At 35.5% G+C, this 19,494-nt stretch overlaps 1 protein-coding gene across 14 annotated transcripts in view; it reads left to right on the top strand.

Moving 5' to 3' along the window:
• The window catches only part of NCOR1 (nuclear receptor corepressor 1), a 154,478-nt gene that overhangs the window by 48,688 nt on the left and 86,296 nt on the right, over nucleotides 1-19,494 (top strand). For 10 of the 14 annotated variants that reach the window (XM_046675468.1, XM_046675474.1, XM_046675476.1 and 7 more), the window contains exons 6-14: nucleotides 3,506-3,619; nucleotides 9,549-9,605; nucleotides 10,172-10,224; nucleotides 10,558-10,584; nucleotides 12,655-12,721; nucleotides 15,127-15,299; nucleotides 16,622-16,712; nucleotides 18,459-18,637; nucleotides 19,440-19,494. In XM_046675468.1, the coding sequence (XP_046531424.1) occupies nucleotides 3,506-3,619; nucleotides 9,549-9,605; nucleotides 10,172-10,224; nucleotides 10,558-10,584; nucleotides 12,655-12,721; nucleotides 15,127-15,299; nucleotides 16,622-16,712; nucleotides 18,459-18,637; nucleotides 19,440-19,494 (816 nt within the window). The remainder of the gene's footprint in view (nucleotides 1-3,505; nucleotides 3,620-9,548; nucleotides 9,606-10,171; nucleotides 10,225-10,557; nucleotides 10,585-12,654; nucleotides 12,722-15,126; nucleotides 15,300-16,621; nucleotides 16,713-18,458; nucleotides 18,638-19,439) is intronic. The other 4 variants (XM_046675479.1, XM_046675478.1, XM_046675481.1 and 1 more) reach the window with 1 other exon arrangement.

Raw genomic sequence — 19,494 nt, 5'->3', positions numbered from 1 at the left:
TATGATGATTGGTAGTATCCCAATTATTTTTAACTATTTTGTTTTATGCTTTCTGTTTGTCTTTCTGATGCTGATGTTGGTATTCTTGTTTGTTTTTTCCAATCCTTATTTTAGATTGATGATTTGTCTTATTCCATTTTCTTTTTCCCCCCAGCTTGGATTTTATACAATATTTCTTTGTTTATAGTAGTTCCCCCAGAAATTTTTTTTTTTTCCTTTTTCTCCCCAAAGCCCACCGGTACATAGTTGTATATTCTTCGTTGTGGGTCCTTCCAGTTGTGGCATGTGGGACGCTGCCTCAGCGTGGTTTGATGAGTGGTGCCATGTCCTTGCCCAGGATTCGAACCAACGAAACACTTGGGCCGCCTGCAGCGGAGCGCGCGAACTTAACCACTAGGCCATGGGGCCAGCCCCTCCCCCAGAAATTTTAACAGCCTATTTAACTTGAAGCCTAAAACTAATTAATAGCTTAACTATCTTCTTGCGTAATATGAGGGCAAAGAACTTTGTGATTTCTTTCTCTTTCATCCCAACTTTTATGCTATTGTTATCATATATTTTAGTTCTTTCTTGCTTTTTTTAAATTGCCTAAAACATTATTATTGTATATAGTCAGTGTTCATTTAGGTTTACCTACGTTTGTCATCTTACTTGTTTATCATTCCTTCTTACAACGTAGATCTTCCATTTGGGGGTGCATGCTTTTTCTTGAAGGACATCTTTTAGAATTTAGTCAGAATCTGTTAGTTGGCAAATTCAGTATTTGTTTTGTTTTTATGACTTGAATGTTGCCTTTTATTTATGCCTGTTCATTGATGGATATTTTTGCTTGGTAAATGTTTTTTTCTCTGTTTTTCAGTACACTGCTAATGGCTTTCATTGCTAAGACATACCAGTCCTTAGTCTAATTTTTCTACTTTTGTGGATAAAATTTCTTAATTTTCTCTCTGACTGCTTTCAATATCTTTTTCTTTGGGTCCTGTTGCTTTTATTGACTTATTTAGGATTGGGTTTTTTTTTTAATTTCTTTCTTTCTTTCTTTTTTTGACTCTACCCAGCTTGAGATTCATTGGGCTTCCTGAATGTGGTAGAGTTTTTCATCAGCTCTAGAAAATTCTAAGCCATTATCTTTTTTACAAAACCCTTTCTTACAGTTTCTTTATCTCCTTCTGAAATTCCCATTAGGTGTAACATCACTCTTGTTTTCCATGTCTTTTAATTGCTCCCCCCCCCCCCCCCCCATTTTTACTTCTTTTGGCTACATTGTGGGCAGTTTTGTCATTTCTGTCCTTTAGTTTTCATTTCTCTTTTTGGTTATATCTAACCTGTCAAATATATCTTCAATTTCAATAATTATATTTTTATTGCTGGAATTTCTTTTTGGCTTAGTTTTAAATCTGCTTAGTCATTAAATATTTCTTGCTTTTTGTTTTTCTTTTAATATGTTGAACCCTCTTTTATTTATTGGGCCATGTTAAATTTATAATAATATGCCTGACAATTCTTTTAAGTCTTAGTGGGTCTGATTCTGCTAGGTTGGTGTTGGTCTGGTCTGGTGTTTTCTTTAGTTTCTTTTGTTGTAAAATGGTAATAATATTATTAGTAATCACACTAAGTTATGTAGTTGTTTTATGAGTTGGGACAATGACTGTATTATACAATATGTGGCACATAGTAAGTGCTCAATAACACATAACCCATTATAGTAATTGAAAATAATGGAACATATCATCATCATGAGATGTACGGGACCTCCAGTATTTATTGAGGAATGTAAAAGACAGCTTGAGTAAATAAAGAAATAATGTCATGTGCTAATCCTAAGTTAATTCATATGTTTTATACCGTCTCACTAAAAATTCCAGCTAAATTATTTATTTAATTATTTGCTAAATTATTCTAAAGTTAATGTAAGAGAACAAATAGGTGAGGAAAGTTTGCATTTTTTAATTTTGTTTTTAGCCTTTTTGTTTTAATGGCTTTGTTCCAGGGCTACTTAGGTGCTAAGAACAAAATGTGATTTCCTGAAGCTTATTTATTCCTTTCTCTACAACTACTTCATAGAGATTCTAAAAGAAGGCTCTCTGGGCAAAGGAAAGAAAGGGCATGGTTGAAGAACTCATTCCCATAAAAATGAACTCACGACTCTAAATATCTGTCTTTTGCTTATACAGATAGCAGACTGTAAGAGTACTTTCAATTCCCAAGTAGAAGTGGTCACTGAACATCTCTCCTCGAGGATTTTTTTTTTAAAAGATTTAATTTTTTCCTTTTTCTCCCCAAAGCTTCCTGGTACATAGTTGTTTATTTTTGGATGTGGGTCCTTCTACTTGTGGCATGTGGGATGCCGCCTCAGCATGGCCTGACGAGTGGTGCCATGTCTGTGCCCAGGATCCGAACCAGCAAAACCCTGGGCCGCCAAAGCAGAGCTTAAGCAGAACTTAAGCACTCGGCCACAGGGCCGGCCCCCTCTGCTGGAGGATTTTTATGCTTTCATTTGGGTGTGGTATGATTTATATGACTAGGAGCCTTGAGTGTTAGTTATATTAGTAGTATAGACAATTTTTCCTTTGGGCCTTTAGTAGACTTAACATCTTGCCCTAATATCTTTTTTATTATATTAGGCAGCGAACTTATACTATATTCATGTTGCTGTTTGTTGAGCATTTACTCGCTATCAGGCACTGGCTTAGGTGCTGAAGAGAAAAAAGCAGTGAACCAAGCAAAGTCTCTGCTTTACTTTGTTAATAATTGTACCTAGTATTTATTGGACATTTATGGTAATCCTCTCACAAAGCTATGTGATAGGTGCTATTAATATTCCTGCTTTACATGTGAGTGGTTTATATGCTCGTTCAAGATGGAGGTAAGGACCTAGAAAGGGTCCTAGGATTGTACCACTTGTGAATGGTGCCCCTAAGGCTGAAGCCCAGGCAGAGTAATACAGATAGCTTTCTGCTTTGTAATTGCACACCCTGGCAGTCCGTATTCTTGTGGTTTTGCCAGTGCCTCTCGACTACAAAATATAAAGGTTAGCAGGGGAGGGGAGAAGGGGGTGGAGGGTGAGGAGAGCTTGGTGCTGTGCTGAGTTAAAGATTAAACCTTAAACACTTCTACCATACTCTCTCCACCAGACATTAACACATACTGTGTATCTATAACATATAAAAGTGTTTTGCCAGTGCCACAAAAGGTCATTGTGATACAGATATATGGGATGCCTTCATACGTTTCGTTTCTCTTATTATTTTGCTTTGAATTTATCAGAATTAAAATATAAAAGGATTTATCTATCTAGTGATGATTTATGTTGTTTAGTTACTAGTCAAAATAAATCTGATTGGATTTATTAGAGCCGTTGTGTCCATTAGACCCTAGGAGATTAAATGATTACTCTATAGAATCAGCAAAGCATTACTCAGTAGCATGTGTTACCTCTGCTGATTAACTCCTGGTGGGGGTGACATGCAGCAGATGCCTGACTCTTCCTCTTTGTGTTTCTTAGCAACAGCTTGAAGAAGAAGCGGCTAAACCCCCTGAGCCCGAGAAGCCTGTGTCCCCTCCTCCTGTGGAGCAGAAACACCGCAGTATTGTCCAGATTATTTATGATGAGAATCGGGTAAGCTCATGCTGTCTCTGATGGCACAGACCTTTAAAACCACTTGATTGTGCCGTTTCCAGTTATCAGTGTGTTCTGTGGTGATGTTAGTTGTATTAAAACCTGATTTCTGTTATAAATTTTAATTTTCTTAAACTTTAATTGACTGAAGTTGGTGTCTTTTCCTAATAGATTGAAGAAAAGTTGACAGTTGTGTCTTAAATTATTTAATGCTTCATTGACATCTTATATTGTATAAATATTATTCAATGAGAGAGAATATTATTTAATGAGAGCCAATAAAAATAATTTTATTGGCTGAGTCTCTCTCCCGTTATATAAATACTGGCAATCAAGTTTGTAGCACATAATACAAAACAGCCATTCGGTAGTTTTTCACTTTATAGGAACATTTAATGCCAAATACTGACACCATTCTAGTAGAGATGGATCATTGGATGTGGAAATGACTTACATTATCAGCTTCAGAATTGATAGTTGGGCTGTGCTTTGAATCTTAGTTATAAAGTATGAAACCATTGACCTTTAGGTAGACTTTACTTGTTTAAGTTTATTAAAACAGTTTCTTGTTTCATACTCACAATTAAAAGTGTGCATGGGTTTATGAAAGCCAGGCCTCAATTCTGTGAATAATTTTGTGATGTCAAAGTTAGTTTTTGGCTGAAATCAAGCCCAAGAACTAGCAGTTAAAGGGAAACTGATTTCATCTTAATATAAAGAAAACTTTCCAACAGAGCTGCTTAACATTCGGCTTCTAGAAGTCCCCAGTCCCAAAAAAGAATAATATACTTTTAGTACTGTGGGAGAGAACAGGCTTGTTAGCTAAAGACAGAACTTTGGATTGGTGTTTCAATTTTATTTGCCTTGTAGTGAGTGGAGTCATCAGAATCAGTATATCTTACACAGGCAGCCTGTAACTTTTATAATAGCCCAGATCCTAAAGGAAATTCTTCTTATGAAAAGCAACTGTGAATTAGTCATTAAATAAACATTTATAGAAATGATCTTAGACTCAGATATACATGTATGTGTGTATGTGTTTAGATAACTGAAAAGCATCAGATATGTGATACGATAATGGTAAGTGTCATGGGCAGGTAAAAGTGTGAGCAATTAATATTATTTTCTTGGCTGGGTTCAGTATTAGTCCAGTTAATTGAATGTATAGAACAATCTACATGAAGATCTGTCTAATGAGGGTGAAGGGCAGTAAGTGGTGAGGACTGGCTCATGGCATGCCTAGAGGGGCAGTGATTCCAGGGTCATGCAGGGATGTGGTCCAGAGTCCACAGGTGCTCCCTTGTTTAAGAGAAGCCAGGAACATGGAACTTTATGTGAAATCTCCTGCTTTTTAAAAATACTCTGTAGAACAATAAAACACTTACGTGGGCCAGTTGGCTTCATGGCCAGTTTATGACCTCAGGGATAAAGTAAATAGGGATTAGAGCTGGTAACAGTGGAAAATAATCTTGTAAAATAACACGTTGACTTCTTAGTACAAGTTAATTTTCAAATAAATTGAATTTAATGATATTTATTAATTGATTAAATGTCTTAATTAGCCTTGTCTTACAGGCCTAATAAACAGTTCCAATATTAGTGAACTCTGTAATTGCCTGACGAGGTTGTGATGACTGAAAACTATTGAACAAGATCTGATAGAGGATTTGCTTTGTGCTTAATTTTTATATATATATATATATTTTTTCATTAATTAGTATAATAAATGTTTATTGCTGCCCATCAATAAAACTTAAAACTCCTTTCAGACCTCTCCTTTTCATTGTAGTGTTTACATAAGCAGTTTGCTGTGTTGTGCATTCTGTGAAGAACAGAACAGCCACCAAACCTGAAATCTGTCTTAATACTAGACTTACAGTGAAGACTACTGTAAACTCACAGTAACTGTGGAAATCAGCTTTTACAAAATATGTTCTTTTTGTGTACCTTGGTACTGATCATCTGCTGTGGTTGTACTTGTGCAGTCATAAAATTATAGCAGAAGTTCCTGGATGTGAAGTGGTGATAGCACAGCTGGGCTAGACACAGGCTTTCTCACTACTAATTCTCTGATGCTTTTTCTGCCTTACCATGCTGCCTTCAGTAAGACCTTCACTATCTCTTTAGTTTTCTGTAATGAATGACCTTATCTATTTTGACACCATAGGCGAGGAGAAATGGGAATGATAAGAGTCCATCTCCCTCATGTGATTGGGAATTAAGCCAAATATGGTTTAAGAGATAGGGGCTATTGTCTTGTATAGGGCATCTTTGTTTTATTTAGAAAGTTAGTGGGAGGAAGAAAACTACCCAAAAGTGGCTGTTAATTTTAAAGTAGCTTCCTGGGAGAAAAATTGCCTTGCATCATATTTAAACTTCAGACTAAGTAAGATACATTTGGTCTTTAAATAGATCTTCTGGCCTATTTCTAACAGTTCATTTTGCTATTGCCCTTCCCACTTGTAGGTTCCAAAAATATTTGTAAATGCTCTCACTTCATACATACAGAAAAGGGAGTGTAGTTTTCAAAAACATCTTGTTTGTATTTTGATTGAATTATTTGCAGGTTAATGTGACCAGAAGAAAGAAAGGGATTGACAGTGCAGAGTATGCTTAGTTCCAGCAGCCTCTACTTTCCTTGGCCACTGTCCTAGGAATTATCTATTTCTCTCTCTTTGCCACTCTGTAGATTGAGTTACAATGAAGAGCATCAGTCCTACCTTCTAACTATTGGTCTGGTTAATTGCTTCTTTCTCCTTTAGCAGTAGCCCTCATCTCTCACATAGATACTGAGTTTCCTTTCTTCAGTGTTTTTTCTTTCTAACCCATCCTTCATATTTGAGTCCCTTTATGTGATTCTCCAAATAAAACCTTTTGATGATTTCCCACTTTCTATAGAGTATCCTATGCTTTGTATGCTTACATCCTTACCTGCCTGGCTGTTGACCTGATACTCTTTTCTTAGTGTCATCCTACCAGAACAGGTTTTGACTATTCCCCTGAAGTTCTTAGTACCTCTGCATCATGATGTTGCCCCTGTCTTCAGGCATGCTGCTGTCTTCTTTCTTGTCTGTTGAGCGCATTTGTGCTTCATGACCCAGCTCAAGTATCATTTCCTTGTGAAGCCTTTCAAGATCCCTTATCTTCCTACATTGGGAAGCGCTATCTTATTCATTGTTTTCTGTCTAGCAGATAGAACATACTCAACATATGTTTGAGGAATTAATGAATTCTATCTATAGAGTTAGAATAAAAATTATAATACGGAGGGGGCCGGCTCCATGGCCGAGTGGTTAAGTTTGCGCGCTCTGCTGCTGCGGCCCAGGGTTCGGATCCTGGGCGCAGACATGGCACTGCTCGTCAGGCCGCGTTGAGACGGCATCCCACATCCCACAACTAGAAGGGCCTGCAACTAAGATATACAACTGTGTACTGGGGGGGTTTGGGGAGATAAAGCAGAAAAAAAAAAAAAAATATTGGCAACAGTTGTTAGCCCAGGTGCCAATCCTTAAAAAAAAAAGGAGAAAATTGGCAACAGTTGTTAGCCTAGGTGCCAATCTTTAAAAAAAAAAAATTATAATATGGAAATGTGAAGGTTTTTAATTAAAATTTTTTCTGCCAAACTATTGATAGGTTAATCTGTTCTTAGCAATTAAGCAAACATGAAGTCGAATATTGAATAAAACTTTGCAAAACTTAAATCTTAAGATGTCTGCAAACATCTTAAATATCATCGTTTAAAATTAACCCTGAAAAGGTTAGTGTCTTTATATAGTAGAATACTAGTAAATATTTGCCATGATATAATTTTACTTCTTTGTCTCTCAGTGTTATTTGTGTACAGTTTCACTTAGCCTTCCTGTTCTTGGTAGACTCTAATATAGAATGCCTTGAGGAAGCAAATTTAAAAACTCTTCAGTCTAGAGAGTTAGTTGCAGGTACTAGATATTTCCAAATTTATCATCTGTGATGGTGTTGTAGACATCCCTCGGTATCTGCAGAGGATTGGTTCCAGGACCCCCTGGTGGATATCAAAATCCACAATGCTGAAGTCTCATATAAAATGGCATAGTATTTGCATAAGCTACACACACCCTCTCATATACTTTAAGTCATCTCTAGATTACTTGTAATACCTAATTCAAGGTAAATGCTATGTAAAAAGTTGTTATACTCTATTGTTTAGGGAATAATGACAAGAGGAAAAAGTCTGTAGATGTTCAGTACAGATGCAACTATTGTAGACCTTTTGATCTGCAGTTGGTTGACTTCACAGACGCGGCACCCACGGATATGGAGAGCCAATTATATATGTATGTTATTTAAGCTACAGCTGTGCGTCGATTAACAACAGGGATGCGTTCTGAGAAATGCATTTCTGGGTGATTTTGTCATTGTGCAAACATCGTAGAGTGTACTTACACAAACAGATGGTATAGCCTACTACACACCTAGGCTGTATGGTACTAATCTCAAGGGACCACCATTGTATATGCAGTCCATTGCTGAGTGAAAGTCATGCGGTGCATGGCTGTATGCCTAAAGCTAGTAAATTTGAATTTTGTGATAATTACATTTTGCCTTCTTGAGATTAATAGTTACTTTAGAACACTTGTTCTCAACTGGAGACTTTTTTGATTGTCCTAACTTGGGGGAGGGGTGGAGTGCTACTGTTATCTTGTGACCAGAGGCTAGGGATACTACTAAATATCCTACAATGCATAGGACAGCCCCCACAGCAAAGAGATATCTGGCCCAAGATGTTAATAGTACCAATGTTGACAAATTTTGCACTAAAACTATCAACGGAAATAGGATTAGCTATGCAAATTTAATGGATTTTTGTAGTTTTGTATTTGATGTTTTTATGTTTATTTCTAATCTGAATGTTTTAAGCTTCTTGGAGTTTAGAAAGTATAGTACGCTATTTTGTGCTTACTATGGTAGTTAAACGTAGTTCTTTTCATATAATACGTGTTGAATAAATATTTGACTGATGGATTGTGATTGATAAATTGCATGAAAAGGAGAATGTTTATTTTTTAAGGGAATGTCTCTCTTTACACTTGGGGAATACTGGTTGATATCCGTTCCTCTTTGTATGTCATATAAGAAGCCGTGGAGAGTTTCCTAGCCACAAATGCATTGAGATACGAGTCTCTGCAGCAGGCATTTAGCCACTGTTACTAATAAGAATGATTGGGAACAAGACAGAGATTTGAGAACCACTGACACATTTGCTAGTCATATAATTCCAGTTTAGACATCTTTAGTATCGAAGTTTGGTGTATTTCATTTGTCTATTAAAGGAAGATTGCTGTTCAATAGGACTTTGATCTAGATTATTTTACTTTTGAAAATGGAATGTAAAAAATATATAATTCAGCATTTATTTACTACTGAACACTTTTGAATAATTCTAACTAGTTGTTTCTTCTGTTGTTTGATTATTGCTAAGATTTTCTTAACTAGAAAAATAACTAGAAAATAAGCTCATCATAAGCTTTTCTTCAAAGAGATCAATTTGGCCTGTTAGACAGTAAAGATTGGCAGCTTTATGGTATTCTGTTTTTTAACTTTTATCAAGGACATCACAAGTTGAAGTATTTAGAATGTTTGAGGGATTCATTTCTAACAGTGGATCTCTGCTCCTCTCCTTAGAATATGTTGTTTAATGTCTGTTTGCTTTTAAGAACTTACCAATTCTTTAGGTATTGCTTTCAATACAAATGTTAAGCTTTGACTGAATTTGGTGAGGAAGCTATGAAAATAAAATTAGAAAGTATTTCAGCCTGTCATATGAAAGGAGAATATTTGGAAATAAGGATAAATTCAACTACACATTAGTCTTTAGGTAAATATTATTCAATTGATTTTGCACTTAGGTGATGTAATTTTTAATTATACAATTTAATGTCTTTATCTGTAGAAAAAAGCAGAAGAAGCTCATAAAATATTTGAAGGTCTTGGCCCAAAAGTTGAACTGGTAAGTAAGAAATTTCGTTTTTCATTTCTAGTGCTTTTTTTGTAGTAGTTTTTCTTGGGGTAAGAGGGAATCCAATCTCTTTACTTTGGGATGAGAGGATGTAGCTGGGCAGTAAGTTTGTGATAGTTTAAAATAATGGTGCACGAATGTGGTTACCTTTGCACAAGCATTATCCCGAGCTGGTTTTTGCCTGAGCAGCCATGTAGTCACTCCAGGTAGAAGGAGGAAGGAGTAAGAACAGAAATAGAAAGTTCTTTGAATCACACTGTTAGAATGATGATAATGCTTAATCTTCCTTGGCCTTTGAAATTAAAAATCTATCAATGAATGTATTTATTATGAGATACAATGGATCTATGAGCTTTCTTACAGGACTGGCATTATTAAGAAATGGGGTAAACAAGATTATTCAGGGAACCCAAAAGTCTGGAGTTTTTGGTAGGGCACATATTGTGTAGAGACATTAGTACTTTACCTAGGCTTACATTAAAATATAAATTGTTTCTTTGTCTCTTCATAGACATATATACAACATTTTATATATAAATATTTGATTTATTTTATAGCCACTCTATAACCAGCCATCAGATACCAAGGTGTACCATGAGAACATCAAGACGTAAGTATTTATCATCTTTAGAGTTCTTCAGTTAAAGACTGTATATTCTGTAAAGAGATCATTTTTATTTTATTTGCTGACATATTATTATAATATAGTGTAGGTGTGTTTTAGATTTGTGTAATTTGCTGTCGTTTTACTATATGTTATCTTCCTCTGGCTTCTTGGGGGTTGGGGTAACAGCTTTGAGTTTCCGAGGCCAAAAAATGAAATAAATTATTGCATAAAACTAGCTGGTTTTATAATCTGCTAGTAAAAAAGGTGGATACTTAACATTGAAATGGCTTACCTTGAGGCTTGAATTTTTTGCCTCCTGTTTTGTCTTTTTTTCAGTGGAGTACCTGCAAGGCGCATGATGAAGTAAGATAATGAAGCTTTTTCATTTAAGACTAGTGATGACACCGTCCCCCACCAAGCCACATCTGCCATTGCAAAGTAGAAGTGCCACGGATCATTTTATCATTATTCAAAATCCTATTCTAGGGAAATCCCTTCCATGACTCTTGCTAATGACGGTATTTGTAGACCCTTCTGCCATTTAATGTCCTGGTGCCTTGTAAGCGCTCAGTCACCTCACGTGGGTGAGGAGACTGCTCCAGAATGTAGTTTGCTTAGCCTTGCTCATCCTAGATATGAGGCCTTTATGGATGCAGATTCTGGAACAAGAAAATAAGTGAAAAGAAAACCTAGTTTCTTGATCTCATTGAAGTAAGAGAGGAAACTAGATAGGTATCTTTTTTAAGAAAAACATTATCGTACTTTAAGAGAATTTTAGGTGAATTATTCTTAGTTTGTAATAAAAATGTGATATTTTTACTCTATGTTTTATTAAGTATAGTGAGAACATTATAATTATTTACTAGTATAGTTATTAATGAACACATTGCTATTTATATATATATAATCTTTTTTTCTTTTTAAAAGATTTCTTAATGAGAGTATGTGCAATAGTTTACTACTTTGCAGAACTGGTGGCAAATATAATTTGCATGGTAGTATGCATGAAAAAATTGAAATCTGAATAATTTTAACTTTTGTTAAGTGGTTCGTAATAAAAATCATATACTTAGAACTTTTCTGTGAGATGCTACTATGGTCTTGACAACCCTTAGAAGTAGGTTAGGCAAAACTCATATAAAATATGCTTTGTTTTGGAACTGTTTAGCTGTTTTAACACCTTTTAAAAGAGAGTAGCAGATAAAATGTAGTTGGATACTTTTAATGATTTTTTTTTCCCGCAAACCTTCAGTTTTGTGTTCTTTTTTCCCCCAGTATTAGCTGGAGAGCAGCTCTGTCTGATTTATTTCATGTTATCTACATTGCCCACTACAATGCTTATTAGCACACTGACCTGAGATGGGTTACTGACTGGCTGATTTCTTCATTTAAATTCTTAGGAAATATTTTAAATTATATTTATTGATTGTCATTTTCTTTTGAGTATGACATAATTATAATGAGAGCAAACTGAATATATCGTAACGCTTCTACTGTCCGTCACCTTGTGAAATATCCTTTACTCAGCTGCATGCATCCATATGAATTGTTCAGTAGCTATTCTTTCATCACCGTCATTTGCTTTGTATGAAATAGCAAATGTACCTTTTAATAATTCTTTTCATCTCTTGGCTACTTTTTCATATAGCCAGCTCCTGATTGTCCATGCTTATTTGAGTGGAGCCAGTGTCACTGTTAGTCCTGAGTGGCAGATAATCCAAAAAATTACTTCTACTTGCCTTGGCTTTGTATTTATGTTTGAATAATCAGCTTGAAATCCTTTCTGGAAGTAGGTGGGGTATAAATATTTATATTTGAACCTGCATGTCGTTGTTTTTGAAGGTCATAATGCTTCAAATTTAAAAACTGAAACTGTTACATTAAGATATAAGAGAAGTTTTCTTGTCTTGTCACATTGCCCTCCATTACTTCTTAGAGTGGATGTGTCATTTCTGTGACTGAAGAAAATCTTCTGTTTAAAGCAGAAGTCACCTCTCTCTATGCTGGTATACCTTCTCATAGAAGGGAGGTCAGTGCCATACCGGAGGAGGGAGGTAGCTTTAAAGGCTTTTCCTTGTCTTCTACCTCCTCTCCGCCAAAAGTGTACAAAGATGTTTATGTCACCAGAATTCTTAAGAAGAATCAGTAAGTCTGTAATTATAACTTGAAAATAATATTTGCCTTATAATTGGATGTAACAATTGAAAATGAACTATTTATATAAAATCTTGCTATAGAGTGGGAAGAAGATTAGACAGTTCTAATTATTGTAAAAGTCTTATTTTGCAGGGCGAAAAAATTAAGATTAACTTTGATTACATCATATGTTCTTAAGCAATCTTTGCTTGTTTTTCAGTGTCTATAAAAAAAAGTGAATGCATTATTAAATTGTGCTTTTTCTTAATGTCATACAACCATATTTTTCTCTTCTAGAAACCAGGTGATGAGGAAAAAACTCATTTTATTTTTTAAAAGAAGAAATCATGCAAGAAAACAAAGGGTGAGGTCCTATCCTTGTTAACTGAAATTTGTACAACTTTCCCATTTATGCTCATTTAGACATTTGCTTTCCCATTATTAATGAGAGTGGGTCTTGATTATTTTTGAGAAAAGGTACTGATTTAGAAAGTAACTACAGATGTGACTTAAATATAAATCTAATTCTAGTGACATTTTGATACCATAATTCATCTTTAATATCATTATCAAATTGATTTCTTTGGTCACCTATTATAACATTTTCATCTAGCCAAAATAAAGAAAATGGTGAGTAATTATAAACATATGAAAGAGAAATAGGATGATCTACATTAGTCTCTTAACCCTCAAACAAATGTGGGTAAGTTGTGGTTACGTTGATTAGACGTTACTGTTCTTTCAAATTCAAATAGTTCTTCATATTTATTATATGACTTGTGGTCCAAAAGTTTTGTGGTTATAATCTTCATGGAAATTAAGCTGCAGAAAATATAATATCAGTACTCTTACTTTCACAATATGTTCATACTAATGTTAGACTATCGGTTCATTTAAATTCAGTTGTTTAGTAAATAAATGATGTTCTTTAATTCACATCAAAGTGAACTTTGTATTATATTTAGTGACCTGACAGTTTAATGAATTGTAAAGCTCAAGAGAGGCAGCAGCTTTTATTTGGTGTATAACGTGTAGTGTTCTAATTTGCCAGTCTAGACCTTCAGATGCTATCTTAAATTACTGGTCTTGAATTTTTTATTTTTGTCAAGAACGTACAAATATTAAATAAGAAATTAGCTAAAGCTTTTCTTCTATCCAGTAATTTTGTTGTTATTGTGGTAATCGCTAAGTTTGCTATCTGGTGATATCAACACAGAAACACAGATTTTGTTTTCGTACTTCACAGATTATTTGGTTATAAAGTTTATATGTTCACTGATTTGTTTAATAAATATTTATTGGCTCTTTACTCTGTCCCACGTATTATTCTACAAAAGTGAGCAGGATAGCCATATGATGTTAGCCTTTAGGAAACCTATGGTTAACTGGGGGCAGACAGGTCAGCAGGCAATTACAGTATTGTGATCATATTGTGGTAAAGGACATACAGATGACTGGGAGAGCATGCAAGAGGGGCAGCTAGCACAGATATGAATCATGAAGGGAAAGTTGCATAGGAAAACCAGGACTCTAGAAACTTAGACAAGCAGAGGGAGCAGCTTAAGTGAAGGTCTGGGAGGTAGAGGGAGTGTGGCAGGTTCAGAGACGACTGGGCTTAGACTGAGCTGGGAGTGTGGTAAGAATGAGGCTGCTGAAGTAGGCAGGACTAGATTGTCCACAGTCCTGGAGATCACCTAGGAGACTTCGGATTAGATCCTGAGGGCATCTTTTAGTGTTTGAAATGAGGAAGTAAAATGTTCAGGTTTGTATTTTAAGAATTTGCGTCTGGCTACACCATTAAGAATGCATGGGAGACATTTAGGAGGCTATTCCTTTAATCTAGATGAGGGGTGAAGTTGGCCTGGCCTGAGGATGTAGCAGTAGAGGTGGAGAAAAGGTGAAGGATGCGAAAGACACAGGAGTTGAAAAGAATGATTGGGAAATGGAGGTGGGGAGGTGGTATGGAGTGGGAGGAAGATAATATTCTCTTCTCTAATGCCACTTTTTTGAGATGACCAATAGCAGTTTCTCCTGAGTCCTTCCACACTGGTTTCTATCCATGTGTTGTCAGACACATAGACAGTTCTATGCCTATAATGGAGGGTGGTTCTTTCTTTTCTTCTCTATTTAAAAAATGAGATCATACATTACTCATTTCTCTAAAAGCATTAATACTTGGTTTTGTGTAGTTCACTGGATTTTTTTTTATCATGAAGTACAACCAATTTCTGCCTTTCCCAGACTGTCAAAAATGTTTATTATATAGCATTATTTATAATAACAAAAAAATTGCAAGTAGCTAAAACCTCCAACAATAGAGGAATGGTTAAAAGTGTGAGTGTTTTCTCTGACAGATTGGAAGGATAACAACAAAATGTTAGTATGGTTGCCTTTGGGTAATTGGGATTCAACTATTTACATATTTAATTTTCAAATTTTTTTGACAGTGAAGACATATATTATTATAAAAAAATAATAAAAGCTGGTCAGCTACTAGTAGTAGCTCCTCAATTAGTTTATTAATTTGTATAGTCTTAACATTAACTAAAACATCCAGCCAAAGTGTGCCCTATATGTCGATGTTTGATAGGAAACAGAGTTCCCCTTCTCTCTCCTCTTTCAGATCAAGGACAACTTTTCATTCACAATTGTCATAGGCCAAATGTACTTCTGATTTAGGCTTAAGAAGTAGTATTTACTTTAAAGTATTAGGTTTGTCAGAATCACAGAGTTTAGTTTAATTATTATTTTGCTACGGGTATTTAATAGGAGCAAAAAATCTGCCAACGTTATGATCAGCTCATGGAGGCATGGGAGAAAAAAGTGGACAGAATAGAAAATAATCCTCGGAGGAAAGCTAAGGAAAGCAAAACAAGGGAGTACTATGAAAAGCAGTTTCCAGAAATTCGAAAACAAAGAGAACAGCAAGAAAGGTTTCAGCGGTAAGTAGTTTGATGGTTATGCTGTGCTCGTTTGAATCACACTGTTGGTCTTTTACAGTATTTATTGTTACCTGAATCTGATCATTAAGAAAGCTCATAAAGAACTTTTATTTTGAATATAAAACTTCATTATCAACTAGCAAAGATTATGTCTTGGTGAATTTAATATTAATTTTTTATATTTAAAAATGCTGTTGAATCTAAATGTAAGTGAATATTTTGAAATTAATTCTTCAGTTCTTGCAAATACCCATTCCTTTGGAAATGACAGTTAATAAGACTAGACTTGCATATCTCGTAGTCCTTCATTATGTACCAACATAATCAAACAGTATTCAGTTGATTGGTAATTAAATTCTTCAATACTGGTAAATAGTTTCTGATTTGTTTTTACTTTTAGAGAATAAGTATTTGCAAATGTAAAATCTTTAGTTTTCTCCTTTCTCTCGTCTAAGAGTCATGTAAGCCACTTTAATCACAATTAAGTTTTTGTAAGGAATGATGGTTGTGTTTCTTTCCATCTTTTTTTTTTTTTTTTTTAAAGACTTTATTTTTCCTTTTTCTCCCCAAAGCCCCCTGGTACATAGTTGTATATTCTTCATTGTGGGTCCTTCTAGTTGTGGCATGTGGGATGCCACTTCAGCATGGTTTGATGAGCAGTGCCATGTCCGCGCCCAGGATTCAAACCAACGAAACACTGGGCCACCTGCAGCGGAGCGCTCGAACTTAACCAATCGGCCATGGGGCCAGCCCATGTTTCTTTCCATCTTTTAAAGAATGTTTGGGGGCCAGCCTGGTGGCGTAGTGGTTAGGTTTGCACACTCTGCTTTGGCAGCCCAGGGTTCACAGGTTTGGATCCCGGGCACGGAGGTAGCACCACTTGTCAAGCCACACTGTGGGGGCATCCCACATAAAATAGAGGAAGATTGGCAACAGATGTTAGCGCAGGGCCAATCTTCCTCAAAAAAAAAAAAAGTGCTTTTCTAAGTCTGCTGTTCTGTTCTCTGAAAGGCAGACAAAAGACTGCTATTTGAAATGGAAATGGTACCAATAACTGTGGTTTCCCAGAAGTTTCCCATAAATAGTCATACTATTTGAACTTGGATATGTAACTTTTAAATCTTAATCTCAGCATTTAAATTGTTATTAATTTTATAGATGACTCAAGCATATTACTTAAAAATAGTTAATAGCATTTTAGAGTTCTTTGAATTCTAGTTGGTTAAAAAAGTCCCATTCAGAAAAGTAATCTGTATAAATTTAATTGACCTGTCTTCTTTGTACGCCTTTAAACATATTTATAACTTCTCCCTCGTATTTAGAGTTGGGCAGAGGGGAGCTGGTCTTTCAGCCACCATTGCTAGGAGTGAGCATGAGATTTCTGAAATTATTGATGGGCTCTCTGAGCAGGAGGTAAGAAAATGAATTGATTTAATTCAAGTTAATTCATTAATTATTCAGGCCTTTTAGCCTCTTACCCCAGGAACTGAGAGTGTGTTTGTATATAAATGAGGGAAAATTTACCGAATTTGGACAGTTCCAAAGACTGTGGTCAACAGTTGAAAGTTTCAAACAAGGCAATCAGATGATCATATTATCATTTTACAAAGATAGTTTTGGCAGCAAGGAAGCCTGGAAAGAGTTGAGGAGGCTGTTACATGAGAAAAGGACCTGAGTCAGGGCAACAGTGGTAGGAATATATAGGAGGGGATAGGGGTTAGGAGAGATTAGGTGGACTGGGTAGGACAAGGTGGGTGAATTGAATGTGGGAGTGAGAAGGAAGAGAAATGGAAAATGACTCTCTGGTTTCTAGGTTAGAGGACTGAGCTGGTGGTGCTATTTCCTAAAATAGCAAAGGAGCATGTATTTTGCAGATGTTTGTATGTTCGGTTGTGGACCTGAGGTGCTGGTGGGATCTCTAAAGGGTGCTCTCTAGCTAAGTGAGCCTGGGAGAGAGAGGATGTGATGTTAATAAATCAGTGTTGAGTAAGAGTGAATTTCAGTCCCTAACACTGAGTCTTCTTAGCTGTGTTCAAACTTCTCTTAAGATCTGTCCTAAAAGCCATGTACTGTCTATTGAGTTTTGCTCGTTTTGGCTTTAACATGGCATTTTTAAAACCTCACCTCTAAATTCTGAAGGTTGTACTTATTTGAATGTAGTGGTCCTTTTAAGTAATGATCAAAGACAGTTATTGCATTGCTATATATTTCAAAATTTGTAGCCATAACCCCTGCAATGATGACTAAATCTATGTTAAATTTCTGTGCTTGTTTTTTGACTGATTCCATTAAGGAACATCTGTAAACATCCCAAACTAGTATCAATTTAGGTGATTTCAAGCTAATGTGTCTGCCCCAAACTGTACTTTGGTATTGAAACTGTTTGAGAGTACCCCATAAAATTAGAGACCTTGTAAGGCTTTGACTATAAGGCAATATCCACTTCTGTGATGAATAGTTTTAGGAAAAAACCTAGCCTTGTATTAGGGTCAATACTTGTAATTCTGGTAGAAGTTTTTTCATGGAAGTTTGTGCTAGTAAACTTACTAAATTAAACTTTGTGGAAAATAAATTGTCTAGATGTAATAAAGTTTTAGTTGAAATTCTGTGGATAATAGTCTTAAATTTTCAATGGAAAGATTAAGTAGGATTAGCAAAATGTATTTAATAGTTAAGTGAGTTTAGTTAATTTAAAATCAATGGCCTTAAGATTTTGGTGCCTGTTGCTTATTTTTCTATTCATTGTTCTCTAACATGACATTACGATATCTTCTCCAAAATGATGTTAAGACTTCTTAAAATGAGACTGTTAATATAATTAAATGCTTCATAAGGTCATTGCTTTAATAAACTTGACATTACTTTATGTCCGTTAGATCTAAAATTCTATTATCTGAAGATCAACTTGGATTAAGTAAAGAACTCTTCTCAAATTGTAGTAGTGGATTATAAAAAAATAATATGTATACACTCTGCGTCTATAATTCATTCAATGAATATTTATTAGATATATGAGTAATTACTATATGTTAGATGTTATGGTATGCACTACTATTGTCATTAAACCACATAGGTGTTTTTTTAATGTATATTAAGACAGCTGGTCTGTGGTCCTCTTTAAATTTTATTCTATGTAAATTGCTTTTTTTTTGCCCCCAGAATAATGAGAAACAAATGCGGCAGCTCTCTGTGATCCCGCCTATGATGTTTGATGCAGAACAAAGACGGGTCAAGTTCATTAACATGAATGGGCTTATGGAGGACCCTATGAAGGTTTATAAAGAGAGGCAGTTTATGAATGTTTGGACTGACCATGAAAAGGAGATCTTTAAGGACAAGTAATTTAAGTTTTTTTCTCTAATGGAAGCTTACATAAGTTAGTGAGAAGTATTTGGTCTTTACTTGTAAATTGAACTGTTTCCCCAAAAACTTGGCCCCCTTTTAGCATTTGAATGGATACTGTGGAAAGTAGAGAATATAGGTTTGATATGATGTTCCCATATGTTTATAGGTAGGACTATGGTAACAGGTAAGAACTGAGGTTATGGAGTCATGGTAAGAGTGGTACCCAAACTTGGGTGGTGTCTGAATCACCTAAGGGTGCTTTTTAATTTTTTTTTTCTTTTTTTTTCCTCTGGGAAAGATTCACCCTGGGCTAACAGCTATCACCAATCTTCCTCTATTTTTTTCCCCTTCCCCGAAGCCCCAGTACCTAGTTGTATGTTCTGGTTATAAATCCGTCTAGTTCCTCTATGTGAGCCACTGCCACAGCATGGCTACTGACAGATGAGTGATATGGTTCTGTGATGGGAACCAAACCTTGGTTGCCTAAGTGGTGAGAGTGTTGAACTTTAACCACTTGGCCATCTGTTCTGGCTCTAAGGGTACTTTTTAAAGGTACACATTTCTGAGCTCTACCCATAGACTAATCCAGGCAGTTCCTGGTAGATGGTGCCCAGGAATCGGTACCCTTTAAAAGACTCCAGTTATTCTGCAGTTGTTCCTCAGGTTGTCAGTAGGACTCATGGGGAATTAGTCTGTACCATAACATTTTTGTTCCAGAGGTTTTTTTCTCCCTCTTTTTAAGTTGTTAAAATGTTATGTGTATGTGTGTGTGTTATTGTTTTTTTTTTTACTTAGGTTTATCCAGCATCCTAAAAACTTTGGACTAATTGCATCCTACTTGGAAAGGAAG

The sequence above is a fragment of the Equus quagga genome, chromosome 11 (assembly GCF_021613505.1).
Source record: "Equus quagga isolate Etosha38 chromosome 11, UCLA_HA_Equagga_1.0, whole genome shotgun sequence".
NCBI classification, from domain to species: Eukaryota; Metazoa; Chordata; class Mammalia; order Perissodactyla; family Equidae; genus Equus; species Equus quagga.
This window is presented reverse-complemented; position numbering and strand designations above follow the sequence as displayed.